General features: G+C 38.7%; 2 protein-coding genes across 4 annotated transcripts in view; one reads left to right on the top strand and one right to left on the bottom strand.

Moving 5' to 3' along the window:
- Nucleotides 1-8,643, bottom strand: part of NPHP3 (nephrocystin 3) — a 46,682-nt gene extending 38,039 nt beyond the window's left edge. Inside the window, exons 1-5 of one of the 3 annotated variants that reach the window (XM_012451221.3) lie at nt 8,197-8,643; nt 6,281-6,406; nt 5,571-5,721; nt 3,466-3,618; nt 1,767-1,900 (exon numbers count right to left, since the gene is read on the bottom strand). In XM_012451221.3, coding sequence (XP_012306644.2) covers nt 1,767-1,900; nt 3,466-3,618; nt 5,571-5,721; nt 6,281-6,406; nt 8,197-8,589 — 957 coding nt within the window. In that variant the 5' untranslated portion in view covers nt 8,590-8,643. The remainder of the gene's footprint in view (nt 1-1,766; nt 1,901-3,465; nt 3,619-5,570; nt 5,722-6,280; nt 6,407-8,196) is intronic. The other 2 variants (XM_012451223.2, XM_012451222.2) reach the window with 2 other exon arrangements.
- Nucleotides 8,644-8,897: 254 nt separating this feature from the next.
- The window catches only part of TMEM108 (transmembrane protein 108), a 658,024-nt gene continuing 647,451 nt past the window's right edge, over nt 8,898-19,470 (top strand). The window contains exons 1-2 of the mRNA XM_012451209.3: nt 8,898-9,137; nt 11,331-11,393. The gene's annotated coding sequence lies outside the window, so the exon portion shown is untranslated. The remainder of the gene's footprint in view (nt 9,138-11,330; nt 11,394-19,470) is intronic.

Genomic DNA, 19,470 nt, shown 5'->3' on the forward strand with positions numbered 1-19,470 from the left:
AACAAATGAAAACATGTAAAAGCTTCATGTATTTAACTAAAGATCTAGTGAGATTCATACTACTTAAAAAGCATGCTTTGAAACAGGTTATACTGGATATCTTTTCATAAAAAATTTTAAAAATCACACTTTAAAGAAAATCTTAAAGAGAAAAGGCAAGATCTCGCAAATAAAAATAATAATAGCTTAGCAATTTGGCCATTTTCTAGCTGAGAAATGACTTATTTCAGAACAACAGGAGACAGTATTAGGCTGTTTTGCTTTGTTATTTCTTTTTGTTATTATTACTATGAACAATCTGTTTTATGGTCATAGAGAGTCTCTGCAAAACATAGATCCACAGATCTGTATAGTTAAAAAAAATCCATCATTATATATCAGAATGCTAAAGCAGAGAGATATAAGTCAAAAATACATAAATCTATAATTAGGTAAGTAAAGATGACTATTACTATGAAAGAAATTAGTAATATCCTCAAAATGTTCTTGGGAACAACATATTCCATTATTGGATGGAAGCTTTGGGCTTTAAAATATTTTATCTTTTTACTAAAAAAGAATAATCTCACAAAGGAAAGCTAAATGAATTAGGTAACCAACAACAGGGAAGATGTTAATACAGCAGCTACAGCATGTGACACACAGATTCTATAAAATTCCCTTGGAACACTGGTAGGCAAGCTTTTTATATAAAGGATCAGATAGCAAATATTTCTACAAAAATAATAATAGCTTAACGACTTGGCTGTTTTAGCAGGGATCTTTGTGGTTTATTTGGTTTCTATCACAATTTACTCTGCCATTGAATTGCTGCTGTAGTGCAGCCAGGGATGACATGTAAACAAATGAGTGTGGCAATGTTCTAATAAAACTTGATAGACACTAAAATTTGCATTTCATATAATTTTCACATGTCATGAAATATTATTCTCCTTTTGATTTTTTCCTATCATTTAAAATGTGAAAACCAATCTTATCTCTGGGTCATTTAAAACAGGCAGCAGGCCAGATTTCACCACCAGGCTATAGTGACCCTGCCTTAGAATAACTCCCAACAACTGCCTTGGAAAATTTAAACCATGGTAAGGAGAAAATTTTATTATCTGAGACAGACTCGAGGATAGAGCTGGCAGAGAAAGTAAAGTAGACACAATCAACAAGAGTCTTAAACATTGTGGAGAATATACAATGAAATGTTCATAAAACAAGCCTAGGCATCACAATGAGACCCTTTCTCTACTAAAAAAATTTTTTAATTAGCTGTATGTGTGGTGTGTGCCTATGGCCCTAGCTGTTCTAGAGGACTGGGCAGGAGGATTGCTTGAGTTCATGAGTTTGAAGCTACAGTGAGCTATGACTGCGTCACTGCCCTCCAGCCTAGGCAACAGAGCAAGACACTGTCTCAAAACAAGCAAACAAACACACAAACATTCCGAAAACTCCAGAAAGTTTCAACACCTTAGTTTGACATTTAAAACTAACTAAAATGAGTTAAGACCTTCTTTTTCCGTCCTAGCTTCTGTCTTAGGAAACTTAATTCCAGAAAGTAAAAATAAATAAATAAACCCTCAATTCACCACCTTTCTTTGCATATAACGCTGAAAAACATTGTCTCTTAAGAGAAGCCCAAGATGCTTCCTGTTACTTTAAGATATATAATCTAGTAGTAAGAAACTATCTGGTTTAGATATAGTAGTATCAGAAACAGAATATAATATTAACTTATATTTTAAATTGGTAGATACAGAATTTATAAATATCCTCACCTTAAGGAAAAGATCCATCTCAGGCTGGGTTTCATCTGTATAAATGAGGTAACATCTGACAGTGTTACTCCATAGAGAATGTGAAAACAGAGGAGTAACTTGTAATAAACTAGCTACAGCAATATCCCAATCATCTGAAAGTAAAATTTCTCAAGTTCATGAAAAAATTACCAAAACACATTTGATCATTCTAAAAAAGTTTAAAAAAGCATAACAGGCATCACAGAATGGAATCTGACCTCACATGTTAATATTGCCATAGCTTCTAGAGTAATATATTCGAAGGCAGTTAGTTTTCTAAACTCAAATTCTATCCTAGGACTTGAAGCAATGAATGTCACCAGTGGTCTTCCCTGAGGCACCAGTGGTTCCAGTCAAGTGTCATGAAAAAATTCTACATGAGTTATTCAATTAGTTTGGTACTTAAAGCCAGCCTACATTCCCAGGAGGATCTGTAGCTTTACTTTCTTATTATTCTTGAAATATACTGAGTCAAAATAAAGCTCAAGAATGGCATAAAATGAAAAGTGGCCTTATGCTAACTATATTTAGTGAGAATAAAAATTTTAAATGTATTTGGATAATTCAAGAAGCACAATTTTAAACATGATTTTCATTTTGCTGACAGAGAAATAATTGTATGGTTTTAAGGAAAAAGAGTAGAACTACTTATAACTTCTTAGGTCTGCACTGATATTGAAATTCTTAACAGATCTTACAGCTATTCTGGACACTATGTTATATAAAAATAATGAAAATATTATTTTGAGTAAGAATACAGTTTTCCTTCATTATCAATGGAGGATTGGTGCCAGTACCTCCTTTCAAATACCAAATCCACAGATGCGCAGGTCCCTTATATAAAATCACGTGGCATTTGCATATAAACTAAACACATCCTCCCATACCCTTTAAATCAAGCTTGTCCAATCTGCAGCCCATGAGCCTCAGGTGGCCCAGGATGGATTTGCGGCCCAACACAATATTATAAGACATTTTTACAATTTTTTTTTTAGCTCATCAGCTATCATTAGTACTAGTGTGTTTTATGTGCAGCCCAAGACAATTCTCTTTCTTTCAATGTGCCCCAGGGAAGCTAAAAGACTGGATACCTCTGCTTTAATTAAATCATCTCTAGTTATTTATAATACCTAATGCAATGTAAGTGCTATGTAAGTAGTTATTATACTGTATTGTTTCTTATTTCTATTTTTATTGCTGTATGGTTATTTTCATTGTTATTTTTCCAAATATGTTTGATCAGCGGTTGAGTGGATCTGTGGCTACAGAGAGACAATTGTACTATATTACCTAATAGGGCTTTTTGATATTTTGCTCCATAACCTGCTCTGATCTTCAGCACCATCAAAGAAGCAGAGGGAAAGACTAAAACCTACTGCTTTTCAGTTAATCTACATTAGATTTGCTGCTCAACTAAAACACTGGATAATTCAGATCAGAACAGTTACTAGAACCTGGCTGGCCAGGGTGGCGGGTGTACCATCTAATCCCCAAATGAATTATGTAACCTTATCCTTCCTTGTTAGTTATAGCCCTACTGTATGACGGTTTGTCAATGGAAAGCACTAGGAACACAAATTTCATGGTTTGCTAATGGTATTAACAGTTCTAGCGCAAGATTATAAAACATGAACAGTCACTACCACTAGGCAAGTAATTGACAAACAGCATGTGTTACCTCTGTTAACATTTGCAAAGGGTCCTTCCACATCTATAGAACTATGGGCAAACTCAGGGCCTCTGAAGGACTGTTGAAGCTGGATCATGCTTCCTATGGAAGGTTCACTTCCCAAGGCTCCACCAGTCCAGTATTCACATTGGGTTCCAGCAGCTGTTAACCAAGAGATTTTTATCTTGTGAAAGCTAACTTATTGAATGTTCAAAAACTCATCACATATACAAAATAGGATATCTAATTTTAAAAGTATTAAAATATAACAAATACTCAAACGATTTTGAAAATACTTTGCCATCAACTTTTGGCAAAGTTCTATAACATAATTCTGGTTATCATCTCAAATTCAAAGAGCAGATTAAAAAGAGAAAGATGAAAAGAAACAAGAATACAATAAAAATAAATTACAATAAGAGGGCAGTTAAAAACACCTTACAAAAAAAATTCTAAAAAAAATTTCTAACTGTACTGCTTAGCTATCAAAATCTGAAGGAAAAAAACATCAAAGGCAGACTGTTACTAGCACACTAGCAATTAATATTCATAATGTATTAGGATATAAACTCTTTGCAGCAGGGAGTACATCCTTCTCAACCTCCTAGAGCAACAAAATTAATGTCTGAATCAATAGCTACTTATGAACATGATGATTTCCTAATAAATTATATTTACCAGAATATAAATATAAATATTTATAATATAAATATTCTGGTAAATATAATTATAACTTACAATTCTGGTAAATATAATCATGAATATAATTATAAATATAATTTATAATTATATTTATATTTATATTTACCAGAATATTTATATTATAAATATACATAGACATAATTATCTTTACTTGATAACTATAAGTAGATTGTTATTGTTATCTGAGCTAAATCTCTGGCAAAATCTCTGACAAAACTGAGCTTACTATTGGTAGCTTTTAGACTCTCAAATGGGTGACATTCCCTCAAGTGTTCCTTCTTCATGTTTACATCGAAATATGAAGAAGAAAGACCTAGAAAAGAATTTGTTTCTAACTTGCTAAGACAATTACAATAGTTTTGAAACGCTGTACATTTGAATATGTCAATATTAAAACAATCACTAAGACTTGTGTTGGGGTATAAAAAAGCATTTTCTCAGTTACTCTTGGCCATGAAGAATTATTTCATTTTTTTTCCTCAAAAGTTAGCAATAAAAATCCCAGGACTTTGGTTAGATTCCAATGATACTAAAATGAAAATTAAGAAGAACTGTCAGTTACTATATTTTACTCCAAAATGCATCCATTTTGGATGAGAATACACTTGCAGTTCATTATAAATGAGAGTGACTACATTTTCCACTGCAAGTAAAATAGAATCTTTTTCTTTTTTCAGTATCAATCATACTTTATTAATATTTTCTTAGAATATATAAACCCTTTCATTCTGATTTCAAGCTTTTATTTCCAGAAAAACATATTTTATATGTTTAATTATAAAACAAATACTTTTTGAATAGTTCACAAAGCTATACTGGAAACCACTCACTGAACTGTAACACAAGTATTCTAAACGATAGGTGAAAAGAATACACCATTAAGTAAAGAAATAACATTGCAGAGACTACTACCTCCAATATCCATTTTCCTCTTCTTCTTTTAGTAACAGAACACTACATTTTAGTTGGACACATGTCTGCCTGGCTGCTGATTACACTTTCCAGTCTTCCCAGGTATAGTTCTGACTAATGGGACTTAAGAAGTGATCTCTTAGGGTGTGCTTTCTGGGAAAGGAATGTGCTCTCCTCTTCCTTCTTTCCCATGGCTGAAATGCAGATGTACTGGTGGGAGCTGGGGCAGCTATCTTAGTCCAGAGAATTAAAGTTTATGGGTTAGGGTTGGCAGAGAGACAAGGCTGAAGGAACTTCAGTCCCCAAATTCATATATTTTGTGGAAAAGAGGTGTCCTAGCAGCTGACAGACAGAGAGAACGCACAACTCTATTTGCAACAGTAGTTAAAGCAATGACCTAATATAGATGAGTAAAAGAAATCTGGAAGAATTCAAAGTTGGCTTTACATGTAATTAGAGCTATGCTGAAAGCTCAAAATAGAAATAGGATGTACACTTACCAGTGACATCTGTACAGTTGTCATCTGAATCAGACTCCCCAGGATCAAATACTTGGATACCCTGAGCCTGTAGCCTTTGAAGTTTGCTCTCCAACTCCCTCTTGGCCCTCAGTAAGTCCTGAATTTCATTTTCTTTGGTCTCTCTAAAAATCTTTAAAAGAGTATTTTAATTTTGAGAGCTTTTTCATAATCAAAAAGTTGTGTCGTCAACTTTAAGAGAAAAATATTTCATTCATAAAACCAATATTCATTTGGTCCTCGATATCCTCTTTTGTAGGGTGAATGTCCCAGTACCTTTACCTTACTGTTTTGCAACTGGAAGCCACTGGAATTCCAGCAGGATGCATGTCTGTGGTGTGGGTCCATCATGTGCACTGCATGATGTTTAGGAAATTTGTCTCTCTCCTACTAAATACCAATAATACAACCTCCCTAAACATTTCCAAATGCTTTTTCCCCATATGGAAATGCTTTTCTTTTTTTTCAAATTTACTATTAAAATGTTCACTTTCATACGTTTTTCTCTGAAACTATCTCAAGTTTACCATGTCCAACTCAAAAATGTGAAAGTGTTCTACACTAATTCCTACAACTTTCATAAATCCTACATGATTATTTCCACTTATTCATCGCATTATATATTACATATACTTTTAAAATACACTGTTTTATTCCATTTCACTTTGGGGGTAAAAATGTAAGAAATTTACCTTGAATTGCCTTTTAACTTTATCTCTGTCATGTTCAAATGTTGCTGCTCTCTCCATTGCTTGGTATTTTGCTTCTAAAGCACTTTCTTTTTCTCGAAGTATCTTCTGATACGTTTTTTGAAGTGCCTAGAATAATTTATCTTGTTATTTCCTAATAAAAATAGTCTTGCTCCCAAATTTTACATTCTTATATATATGTTACATATCTTAAAATTTTAAGTCTACTTATTATTTTACCAATTACCAGGAACTTCACATCACCATTTTATTCAAAATATAATGGGAAAAAAAGGCAAGCATGCTTGAACTATAGAACTACAACAAATAAAGACTTCAACATTAAGCTTTCAATGGAAATTAACTTTTTTTGTGAAACACTGCATCAGCTCTTAAACTTCCTTATGCCTTTTCCATCTTTGTGATAGTAAAAATTAATTGTATAAGGCTTAACTTGAAGGATAATTAGTTCTAGGAGACTGTGTGCCTCTTGGCACTATGTCTTATTCATTTCACCATCTCTCGAGCACTTACAGTGCTTGGTACACTGCAGGTCTCCAGTAACTGACTGAATGAATGAAATAAATCTGGAAGAGTTTTTTTATGCAGAGATATGTGAGAAAGGAACCAATATGTTTCACAGGGAATCAGGATTGGTGACAGGAGTAATCCGGGACTGTGACACTTGCCAACCCTTACTGCACTCCGCCCTGTTTGGTTTGGCCTTTTTTACCTGCCACCTCACAGTCGTTTCCAACGTGCAGTGTCTGTTGGGCAGTGGCTTGGACACATGAAATCAGATATTTGAAATGCACAGGTCCATTTTATAAATGCAAGTGCATTAAGGCTGTCCAGTAGGAAAACTGTTATCAGACCACAGATAAACTGTTACACGGACTTCTTCCCAGACCACAATAATTACACAACAGCTAATGAGGGAGTTTAAAAATAAAAACAACAAAAAAACCCTCACTAGAAGAATGTGTAGGCTTGAAGACAGGAAGCATTTTTCTTTTAGAAAAATCAGTCTTAGGTATTTATTTCACCCCTAGTAATGACCCCAGGAACTCTTAGGCTGCCTAGAAGTCTCTTCCACAGTAAAGAGTAAACAAGCAAAACAACGATCAGAGGGGCCCCAAACTTATGGCAAAAAGTCTTACAGCTCTGCTCAGAGAAAAGCAATCTCTTGCTTTATATACTATTTTAATGAATTATAACAGACCTGCTACACATGGAGGGCATACAATAATTGCTTTTAGAGTAAATTAATCAAATGAACCAAGGAAATTTGACTACATCTAGAGAAGGTTTTCAACCACAGCAGTTAAGATGGTGAGAATCAGAAAGTTTCCAGAAAATTTAAGGTCAAGACTATTAAAATGCAAGAGCGATGAAACTTCACAAAGAAACTGAGACATGAGCCCCACCTTGGAGCCCCATGTAAAATTTTTATGGCGGGGAGGGTGGTAACACTCGTAGGAGGAGTTTGTTGAGTTGCTTCAACAGATGTCACCAGCCTTCTGAGGGGGTGGGCGCGGGGGCGGGAGTGGCGCTGGAGATTGGCATTTGCCCCCTCAGGACACTTTCGGGCTAATTTCTTCTAGGTGTCTTAAAGCCAAAATCAGAAATAGAAAAGCGGGGACTGGGCGCGGTGGCCCACTCCTGTAATCCCAGCACTTCAGGAGGCTGAGACGGGAGGATCGCTGAGCCCAGGAGTTCCAGGCTGCAGAGCCGCGATCGTGTCACGGCAGCGAGACCGTGTCTCCAAAAACAACGGAGACAGAAAAAGGGGAGGGAGTTAAGGAATCATTTTAGACTCGAAGAGACTATGGCCTCTCAAATTAAAATGACCGGTTTCCGCCGAACTTTGAAAGCCGCTCGGTTTGGAGCGGGGGCAGGGGTGTCCCGCCGCGCGTTACCTGCAGTTCGGCCCGCAGCCGCTTGTTCTCCGTGTCCAGCTTGGCCTCGCGGCGGCCCATGGACAACAACTCCTGGTTTTTGCTGACGCGGAAGATCTCGTACTCCTTCTTGAGCCGCTCGTACTCGGCCGCCGCGTACTCCAGTTCGGGCACCGACGAGCCGGTGGACTTGAAGCTGGCCCCCAGCAGCCCGCCCGCGCCCGCCCCGCGGGGCAGCGACCCGGGCCCGGCCCCCGCTACCGCCCCCGCGCCTCGGCGGAACGAGTTGCGCAGCAGGCGGGCCTTGGGCTTCACCTCCACCGGGATCTCGCAGGCCTCGCCGCCGCCCGCCCCGTACGTGTCCTCGATCACCTCCCCGCCCGCGGGGCTCACGAGCGATGAGGCGGTCCCCATGGCTTCCGCGGCCGCTGCTAGCTAGGGGATGCCGGCAGGCCGGGGCAGCGGAACTGGACGCGCGCGGGAGAAGGAGGGGACCGGACGGCGGGGCGGGGCGGCTCGGGGCAGCGGAGAGGGCGGTGTGGGGCGGCGGGGCGGGGCGGGGCGGTGTGGGGCGGCGGGGCGGGGCGGCTCGGGGCAGCGGAGCGGGGCGGGGCGGGGCGGCGTGGGGCGGCGTGGCGGGGCGGCGTGGCGGGGCGGGGGCGGGCTCTCCGGAAGGACCTGGCCAGTGGCGACTATGCGAGACCAGCAGTGAATGGGACGCTGGTGTGGACTGGTGCTCTGACTCAGGGTGTCTCTGCCTTGTCTCCGCCCCGCTCGAGGCTCCCGGCCGGGCGTCCCTCACAGTGAGCACAGGGTTGGGTCCCAGCTGCTCTACCTCCGTTGCGGCTATTACTTTCGCAACCCCATCCACATCACCCTGCACTGGAGATCTTTAATCTTCAGCTCCCTTGACCAGGGTTGATGCAGCTCTATTCTAGCTGTTTCTCACTCCTTGCCCAGCTGTAAGTAATGCAATGATACTTTAGGCATCCTCTTTACTAATGTTTGTTCATTCTTTCGGGGTCTTCCTTGGACAGACCTAAGATAACCCATGGCGGTTCATTTCCTGTAGGGTTGCAGGGCCCCACAGGGTCGTGGGGTGTCCCTTATGTTGTGCTGAGGTTCAGGATCTGAGAAGTAAAGAGACAGGACACTGGGGAACTGGTCAAAAGCAGCTGGACTGGCGGGGGGGCACGCAACCTATAAGCAGAGATCAGCGAGAGCCCCAAATGACCAGAAGCATCTGTATTTATTAGGTACAAGCAGGGGGCAGGGTCGTGAGTGAGATCATCTGTAGGCTTAGTAATAGGGCATACATAATCGTGAGTCACAAGTGAGGGGGCCACCCTATTATGTCACTTGGGTAGAGAGGTGGGCCGTGCACAGTAGGGGGCCATGCCATTCGCAGTAGTAGAGGGTCGTGTACAGAAAAGGGGTCCACCCCTATTGGGTCACTGAGGCAAGGAGGTGGGCTGTGTGCAACAGGTGTGCGCTACACTTCTTATCTGGGGGCTAGAGACTTCAAAGGATTTCTAATAGAAGGATACTGTAAGCCAGTGCAGTGGGAACTGACGGACTTGTGCTCGGCTTTTAAGCTATTTATGGAAGGATGATTTGACCTAGCACAGAAGCGAGAAAAGACTGACAGGGTGTACAGCCACCATGACTGGTCACACCAGAGGGGTTCTTCTCCCTCGGTTATTTCCAAGATCTCAGGCCCGAGGCCTGCTTTCCACAGGAACTGAACGTAAGGTACTACAAATCCTTTGTTAGGAGGGCAGCCTCTTGCTCCAAGCCTGCCATACAGCGTATGTCCTTTCAGGCAGGGACGCCACCGCCTGGGTCTTTGGTTCTTGTCCTAGTCTGGCTGTTTTCCTATGTACTGCTTCTGTTCTGTGACTGCTCTAGGCATTCCTCCTACTGCAAACTACTATAATGGTTATATGGAAGGATTATATAAATCAGCACTAAATGTGTCAGTACAGCACTGACTACAATACCTATATGATTATATAGAAAGATTATATAGAACTAAGTATGATTATACCTATAAGCTAGATATAGTAATCGGTGAGTTATGCTTCAGGCACTAACTGTGCCTGGGGTCTGCACAGTTCTCCTTCCTTAGTGCCCATGGAGGGTGTTACCTATATTTTTTGACCTGGAATAAGAAAATATTTCTCTGAATTTGATCTGGGCAGCCTGTAAATTAATAAACGATGCTACTGCCTTTTTTTTTTTTTAAATGGAATTTGTAGAATAAATATCATTTGGGTAGGGTGGTATGTATTTGGTCCTGAGATTATGAATCTCACAGTCACTTGGGACGTTTGGTAAAAATTTGGGAAGCTTGACAGTTTGCATGTTTAGTTAGCTCCCAGGTGATGCTTATGTAGTGTAAGATCTCAAAATACTGAGACTGCATAAAAATTGTGGCTAGAGATAATTTATTTCGTTGCTACTCAAAGCATGGTCCTCAGGCAGTAGCATCAACATCACCCTGAAGCTTGTTAAGAATCAGATTCTCACATAGTATCACTGACCTCCTGAATCACAATTTGCAATTAAAGGATCTCTCAGGTGTTCTGAATATAAATTAAAATTTGGGAAGCACTGCTACAGCAGAAGAAAATGGTTCTTAACCTTGGCTGTACATTACCATCACCTGGAGAACTTAAAAAAACAAAGACTGCTGCCTGGGCCTCACCCCAGACCAATTATATCAGAATTTCCAGGGGTTGAGGTCTGAACATCATTATTTTTTTAAAAAAGTTCCCAGTGGATTTTAATTAGTAGTCAAGGTTAAAAGCCAATGGTTTCACCTCGGCCATCTCATTATTGCCAACATATGTGTGATCCCTATTGGTAACCATCTCAATATCTGCTTACAGGCATCCAGATTCCTCTGAGCTTTCTTCACAGTTCATCATAGTGGAGACACATGTAATTTTGACTATATTGATAGTATTGTGCTTCAACTTTAGAGATAGACAGGGCACCACCAATGGTCAAAATGTCGTGAGAAAATTTATCACTTTGGAATAAATGACCTGTATACTTGGAAATGCTACCTTGAGTAACAGTCTTTGAAGAGAAAGGAACTCTGCAAAACGAAGGGATTCTAGTTCTCACTAAAATTGCCTCCCTTTTCCCAGGCTGTTTGATCCTGCTCAGTTCTACCAAGTGAACTCTGATGTCTAAAGTCTCCTACAACGTCTGTGAGTATGACCCCAATTTTAGGAACTAATTAACAATAGGGGACAACTATGATTAAGTAGCTGTGATTTAACATTTCTAACACTGACCATTAGGGGTCAGTGTAACTCAGGAAGAAAATAATTTGGCTGTTTATGTCTTGAAAAGGATCATCTTGTGAAGATGACTGTAAAGGAGTCAGTCTAGGTATTGTCTTCATTAGCAGTTATCTAGACTGCCTTACTTAGTTCCCATCACAAGTAATAATATGACTCTGAAAATCATTATGAAACAGAAAAGAGCAGGATCAGCCAGCTTTTTCTACAAAGGACCAGATAGTAAATATTTCAGTCTTTAGTCTCTCTCATGTTACTTAACTCTGCTGTTATAGCACAAAAGCACCCCAACACCATATACAAGCAAATGGCTTGTATGCATTCTGGTAAAACTTTATTTGCAAAAACTGGTGGCTGGTTGAATTTGGCTCACAGGTTTGCTGACCCCTGAACTGGAGGAGTGGTTCTCAAACCTGGAAAATTACCTGGGGAGCTTGTTAAAAATTTAGAGTCATGAACCCCACATCAAATCCACTGAATCTAAATGTTTTTAAGTAGAGCTTACACGTCTGAATTTTTTTAAAGTTATCTTTTGATTCAGAAGCAAATACTAATTTAGGAACCATTGGGACAAAATAAAGTTAACCTTACCTTTTAGGAAACCATAAAGTCCACCTTACAATAATGTTTTTAGTATCTGAAAACCTATCCATGGTATAAACGATATGAATGTGAAGCTTAGGCTTAGATAATCTCCATAAGTACTCTGAAAGTACATCAATGTACTAATTCCTCATTCCTCTATAAATGCTTGTATTAATGCACTAGTCTTTGGATTATTTTGGCCACAGAACAACCCAGCCTGTCCTAACTGACAGAGGGGAATACTGAATTAATTTGAATAGGGAAGAAGAGATTGATGAAAACAGTAAAGGAGAAGGAAAAGAGATAAAGGAGATGGTGGAATCGTGTGTAGTACCTCCTCAAAAATGTCCCAAACGTTTGATAAATTTACAAACCCTGAAAAACTTGCTGTGAACTATTTTTTTCATGAATTGGTGAAGAAGAGGAGTTTAGTGCCAAGGTGGGTACAAGCGTGAAACAAAGACAACACACATTCACTGGACAGGGAAATGGGGTCAGAATAGTTTAAATGTGGGATATCCATTCTTTTATGAAGTATGTGTTCTAATGATAGGGTTTTCCTGGGCCGTATTCCCCTTGGGCTAATCAAATTGATGGATATATAGAAGGTCATACTTTAAGAAGAGTTGTAATGGGTTTCGTTAAGAATACCATAGCCAATATATTTACCTGTGGTCCGTATAAAGCATATTGCACATTTGGACTATTTGTTTAACAAATAAAGGGGTTCTATTTTTCCATAACAGCCTCTAGGATGAAAGAAGTCATTTATTTCTTACTTGCTGAGGAATGTCCCTTCGTTTCTCAAATTCAAGGCTGTTCTCCCACCTCTCCCTGCCTCTGCCTCATGTCCATCTGTGAAACTGAATATAAGTTTAATTTCTTCTATGGCGCCATCTAACCCAAATCTAGTAACTAGTGCTCACTTCAGGTTATCATTAGTGACTATCATTTTTTCTTACACTCAATGCCTGCATGCCAGGACGAAGATGAGGAGCCATATTCAATTAGCTCCTGTGAAGGAGAGATGAAGGCTTCACTGCTATATACATTTGAGATGTGCCTTTTCTGACATAAATTAGCCACAGAGAAGAGAGTCAGCTGACATTTGTAGTTGCAAGGGGAAAACAATCTCTTCACAAGTAATATATGAATAAAAATGGCTGATTTTAACTTTAAGAGCTTAAAACAGCCCAGGCGTGCTAGCTCATGCCTGTAATGCCAGCCTTTTGGGAGGCAAAGGTAGGTAGATCGCTTGAGCCCAGGAGTTTCAGACCAGCTTAGGGAACATGGTGAAACCTAGTATCTACAAAAAATAAAAAAAATTAGCCAGTTGTGGTGATACACACCTGTAGTCCCAGCTATTTGGGAGGCTGAGTTGGGAGGATCACTTAAGCCTGGGAGGTGGAGGCTGCAGTGAGCTAGGATTGTGCCACTGCACTCCAAACTGGGACAGGGAGACCCTATCTAAAAAACAAAAAAACAAAACATAGATTTTATCTTTTAGGTAAGATTTACTTATGGTTACAAAATTTTACTCTCATCATAATTAAGGGGAGTTTATGTGACTTAAAACCCCAATTTAGAAATAAATGGTGTTCCAGTGATTGATTAAAAAATCTCATATTTAGTATTTGAAGCCTATTTCCTCAGGAAATAGCATTAGACAAGGTGGCTATTGTTTCAGCTTAGCACACAGCTGAACACCGTTTATGCTAAGTGCAGAATAACAACACTGTAATGTGTAGTCTTTGGAAATATGCTTTCAACATATTAACTCAGATTATCTAGGAACACATCTATCCTTGGGCACCGTGAAGAAGACACCTGAGGCCACAGGTCAAAGGGTGCACATTTAATTGTTCCGAGACAGATGTTCCAGTAGGGAGGAGACCTGGAAAAGGGGACAGGGAACAAGTTGTATAACAATGTATAACAATGGTTGCCATAGCTTAGATTCTAGCAAAATCTTGTGCAAGGAATTTGGCTTCCGCTGAGACCAGCTCGATCGTGGAGACCCCAACCCAGGCAGCGCTGAAGACATTAAGAAACAAAGATAGAGTGCAAAAGTGGGATCAGAGTAGGACTGTCAGGGGTTTGATGGCCTTTCCCAGCTGACAGCCTAGAACAAAATCTGACCCACATACATATTTATTCTTTGTGAACAAGTGATTATTTTTAATAAGCGGGTGCTCAGTGTTTCTTCATAAAATGAAGATAGACTAAACAGGCAGATAGTGCCTGCTTACTACTAAGATAGAAATAAGCTAAAAAACACTCTTTGTGAGTCAGCAATGGGGACAAGGTCATATATCCTGTGTTTTGGGAACTGGTTTAACTAGTGCACGACTGGCACATATTGTTTACTATTCTAGCAGTTTTCTGCCTGGGGATGGTTCAGTGTTGGTTGCCGTCACCTCTCAGCAAACCACATATACTCTATCACACACGTCAAGACCTTCTCCCATCAGGCTTCTTGCACTTTAGTCTCCTCATCTGAAAATGGAGGTAATAGTAGTTCACTTTACAGCAGTTGTAGACGTCCAAATGAGTAAACTACATTTGATTATGTTTTGTTCCCCAGGGATCCAGAAAATGCACTATGTCATTTAAACTCTCTTCTCTAAGTAACTTAGTAGGGAGACCCTAAGCATTTTTCTTTTGACAAGACTGGCAGATATATTTCATTCTCTGGAGGCTGTTTTGATTGATATCCAACAAAACTTGGTCTCTCTGTGACAGAAATCACTGGTGTGTCTGCATCCCTAAATATATATCACTACCATTGTCCTAAAAAATAGTGTTTCTTCACTGTTTTCTGGCTATCCCATTTTGAACCAGAGTCAAATCGTTACATAGAGATGGTTGATGATCTGTTATATTCTGAGACCAAAAGGCAGAAAATGCCAGACTTCCTTTGAAACATTTTTTTAAGTTGACAAACAAAAATTGTATATATTTTTGGTATACAACATGATGTTTTGATACATGCGTATTTTATGGAATGGCTAAATCAAGCTATTCAACAGATGTATTACTCTACATACTTTTTGTGGCATGAATGCTTAAAATTTCTCTTTGTAATTTTTAAAGTACATAATATATTGTTGTTAACTGTAGTCACCATGTTATGTATGATAGATCTCTTGAACTTACTCCTCTTGTTTAGCTGAAATGTTGTATACTTTGTCAGACATCCTCTAGCCCCCCTCACCACCAGCCCCTGGTAACCACCACCACTCTACTCTCTGCTTCTGTGAGTCCTCTTTTAAATTCCACATAGAAGTAAGATCATAAGGCATTTGTCTTTCTGTGGCTGGCTTATTTCACTTAGTGTAATGTTCTCCAGTTTCATTTATGTTGTTGCAAATGGCAGGATTTTCTTCTTTAAAGGCTGAATACTGTCCCATTGGAGATATATATCTATCTATAATTTTCTGTATCCATTCATTTGGTAATGAACACTTAAGTTAATTCTATATCTTAGTCATTGTGAATAATTTTGCAATGATTGTGGAGGTGCAGATATCTCTTCAACATACTGATTTCATTTCTTTTAGGTATATACCCCTTGGTGGGACTGCTGGATCATATGGTAGTTATATTTTTAGTTTTTTAAGGAATCTCCATATTGTTTCCATAATGATTGTACTAATTTACGTTCGTACCATCAGTGTGGAAAGGTTTCCTTTTCTCCACCTCCTTGCCAACACTTATCTTTCATATTTTTTATAATAACCAGTCTAATGGGTATGAGGTGTAATAGGCTAGAGGTCACATTTGACAGTTTACTTTAAAAGTAAACAGGCTTCCCAATTAACCCACGTTGGGAAGGTCTTATGATTCATGGTGACATCTTGTTGCTCAGTAATGAATCTTATGAGTTCCTCAAGTTGTTATTGTACTAATAAAGACATAACCTACTGACACTGAAAAGGATGCTGATTTATTTTCCAGTGACAAACTTTTACTGGTTGCCTTGCATATAGACACTTTAGTCTATATGTTGCAATCTGTATCCAATGATTGTAACTTTTTTTTTTTTTTGAGACAATCTCGCTCTGTCACCGAGGCTGGAGTGCATTGGCACTATCTCGGCTCACTGCAACCTTTGCCTCCCAGGTTCAAGCAATTCTCCTGCCTCAGCCTCCCAGGAACCTGGAATTACAGGCACCTGCCACCACAGCCTTTAGTAGAGATGAGGTTTTACCATGTTGGCCAGGATGGTCTTGAACTCCTGACCCGTGATCTGCCTGCCTTGGCCTCCCAAAGTGCTGGGATTACAGGTGTGAGCCACTGCACCCAGCCTGATTATAACTTTTATATTGTAATCTCCAATGAAAAAGGACAACTCCTGTGAAGGGTCCCCTTCCCTTCTCTTAAATTTTCCTATAAAAGTCTTCCAACTTGTGAGGGACTCTGGAACCCTCCCAACTTTGTTGGTGTGTCTTCCTGGGTTGATCCTCACATTTGGCTTCCAAAACACCTTTATCAAATTATTTCTGCCTTACGAGCCTTAATTTCAGTTGACATTCTGGCATAATCAGCAGGATTCCGGAGCAGTCTCCCTGGACCATCCAATGTGGGTTTTGATCGTTGTGCATGTACCAGTAATGAACCTATTGTGTTCCCAAATTCAAATGCTTCTGCTGGGTGCTACAGATGGGTTCCTCCTGGAACCCTCACATCTTGGCTGAAGTTTGGTTTATTGAATCTAGTTTCCTCCTTGGTCAGAAGGTACAACGACTCTTTCAGAATGAGAGTTACCAATTCAAGGCAAGGGTTTTATTGGGAACTTTAGGGCTGGATAAAATAGCAGCTCAGTGAGCTGTTTCCCTGGAGGATTGGGGTCAGACAACCTTTCCTTAGCTTTCTCCTTTTCAATCACATGAGGGCACTCTTGCTCCAAAGATAAGAGACATTCAGTCCCTCTAGCCAAACTGTTAACTTTTTGCTCAGCCTGGAGGCTTTAGAAAGACTGATCATCTCTTGCCCTGAGCACACTGACCCTTCTTTGGAGGTGACTTGGGAGTTCAAAACACACAAAAACATCTTTTTAGCCCATTGTGTGAAATCTCCAGAAGAAAGCACATCTGACCCACTACAGAGCACACCTGACCCACTACCGAAAGCACACCTGATCCAGCACAACTGACTACAGAGCTTGTCTTGCTTACAGCAGCCAAGATGGGAAATGCATCCAGACTGAAGGTACACTACCTCTGTTGACACCAGCTGGTATCATGTTCTTTTACTTGAAAGTACTTAGATAAGTGGACCCATCTAACCCAGGATGGTCAGCAGCAGCAGTGGCCAAAATAGAGATCTTTTGAAAATGCCTAAAATAATGTATTTGTGCACACAAATGGAAAAAGTTGGTTTTAGAACCAGATTGAAAGGGAGACTTACTTCCAACAGCACCTAGAAGCTTCTAAAAATTCTTTTAAAAAATTGTCTCCAATCTAGAGGTAAACAAAAGGATATTCAAAACCATTCAAGCCATTGTACATTAGTTGAAAAATACTTAGAAGGCTCTCTCCCTTTCTTCCTCATGGCTCCTCCTTGTCTACCCCTGTTCTTTCATCTTCTCTCTCATATGAACTCATTCCTTTCTGCTGTTCCTTGGGCTCCCATATATCTCTTAGGGAGAGCCTTTTGGAATTTCACAATGCACCCATTTACTTATTTCAAGAGGGGCAAAATGTATTTAAATTTAAAACAGAAGGAACAAATGGAACAACTACAGAGTGAGAATGAAACTACTGAGAGTCTAAAAATACAGACACAACAAATGTTTTTCTAAACTGGGACTAATGATTGACACATCTGATTATTGATAGCTTTGCCAGACCATTATGATCCCAATCTTCCATGTGCATTAGTAAAATATATACAACCACCTCCATTAAAGTGGAAGTAAACCGATTAAACTTTCTACCCAATATCAAACAATATTCTTTAAATGTTCTGCTAGACCTCACAGTCCCTTGCAGATATAAAACTTCACTGGCCTTTTAGAAAACTTAAATTATGTCTCTGTGCTTTGAGATGTAAATTTGCTGTACTCAGTAAGATCTTCAGCCATGGAAGACAAATTGACTTGTTCTATTTACAGAGGCACAATTTAATTCAACTTTCCTTTTAAGTTGGTGAGTTTTACCTGACTCGTGAAACAAATTTTAAGAGCAAAGCTATAAAATATTTATATGCATCTGTTTGTATTTTTATGTGTACATGTCTGTATATTGTTTACATGGTACCAAATTGGTATGAGCACTTATAAATTAGTAAGCCAAAATACTTTGCATATTCATATCACCTAAATAGATCTTTTAGCAAATAAGACCAGTTTAATAAAAACAACCATCTTCTGAGTTTTTGGCAAAAAATCCATAAATTTAACTTTAAGATTCTTACTTAAGTGAACACCTGATATTCACAGGCTATAAAAGTGATTAGCCAGAAAATAACTTGAAATGATGACTAGCTTTGTCTAATATTTCAGTTTTCATAAATATTCTAGGTAAGCTGTTAAAAATAAATAAATTAGATAACTGTCAATGAGATACACTTCTATAAATTTCATAAATATTCTAGGTAAGCTGTTAAAGATAAATAAATTAGATAACTGTCAGTGAGATACACTTCTATAAAGGAACTTTTTGTGTAATTGGAAATCTTAAAGCTATGTTAAATAATAGTTACTCATTCAATGTCTGGGACATTTGCAATTAAGGTAAACATGGTATAAGAAAACATGTTTCTAAAAAGTATAAAATGATTTTCATTTATAAGATACTGTTTTGTGACAAACAAAGATTCTTGTTGCCTAGGTTGTCACTAAAATGTAAGGTTACTAAGAGTTAAAAGTTCGAATTAATATTTATATGCAATTTTATATATAATATACCAAAAATAAGAGGTGTTTTTGATGAGAAAAAATTATAAGAAGGCATAAAAATGTGTTCTTTACTGAGAAAGAAAGAATAATTTTGTCTAATTTGTAGGTTACTTAAAGGTTATTTCAAAATATGAACTTAGGAAGGAAAGGGGAACAAGATTAAAAAGGAATCAGTTAGTAGGAAAAAAAATATGAAGAAGGTTATGGATATGAAGATGAATTTTTGGTAAGGAAGGTTAAAAAGAAAAGAGAATAATTTTATATGAGAAAGAATCTCATATGGTAAAGTTTTGTCCTAAAGTAAAATGACTGGTTAAAAGAAAGAGGAAATATAAGACAAAGCAGAAAGTCCATGCATGTTTTCGATGGTCTGAGTATGTCATGATAAGGTTTGTGAGAAAAGAATATATGAAAAAATTTTGTGTGTGATTAAGTTGGTTATAATTCTAAAGGAAATGAGGTCCTCTATCTTATAACAACAAAGTTTTTGTCAAGTAT

The sequence above is a fragment of the Aotus nancymaae genome, unplaced genomic scaffold (genome assembly GCF_030222135.1).
Source record: "Aotus nancymaae isolate 86718 unplaced genomic scaffold, 86718_ANA_hifiasm-v0.15.2.pri h1tg000019l, whole genome shotgun sequence".
In the NCBI taxonomy this organism is placed as follows: Eukaryota; Metazoa; Chordata; class Mammalia; order Primates; family Aotidae; genus Aotus; species Aotus nancymaae.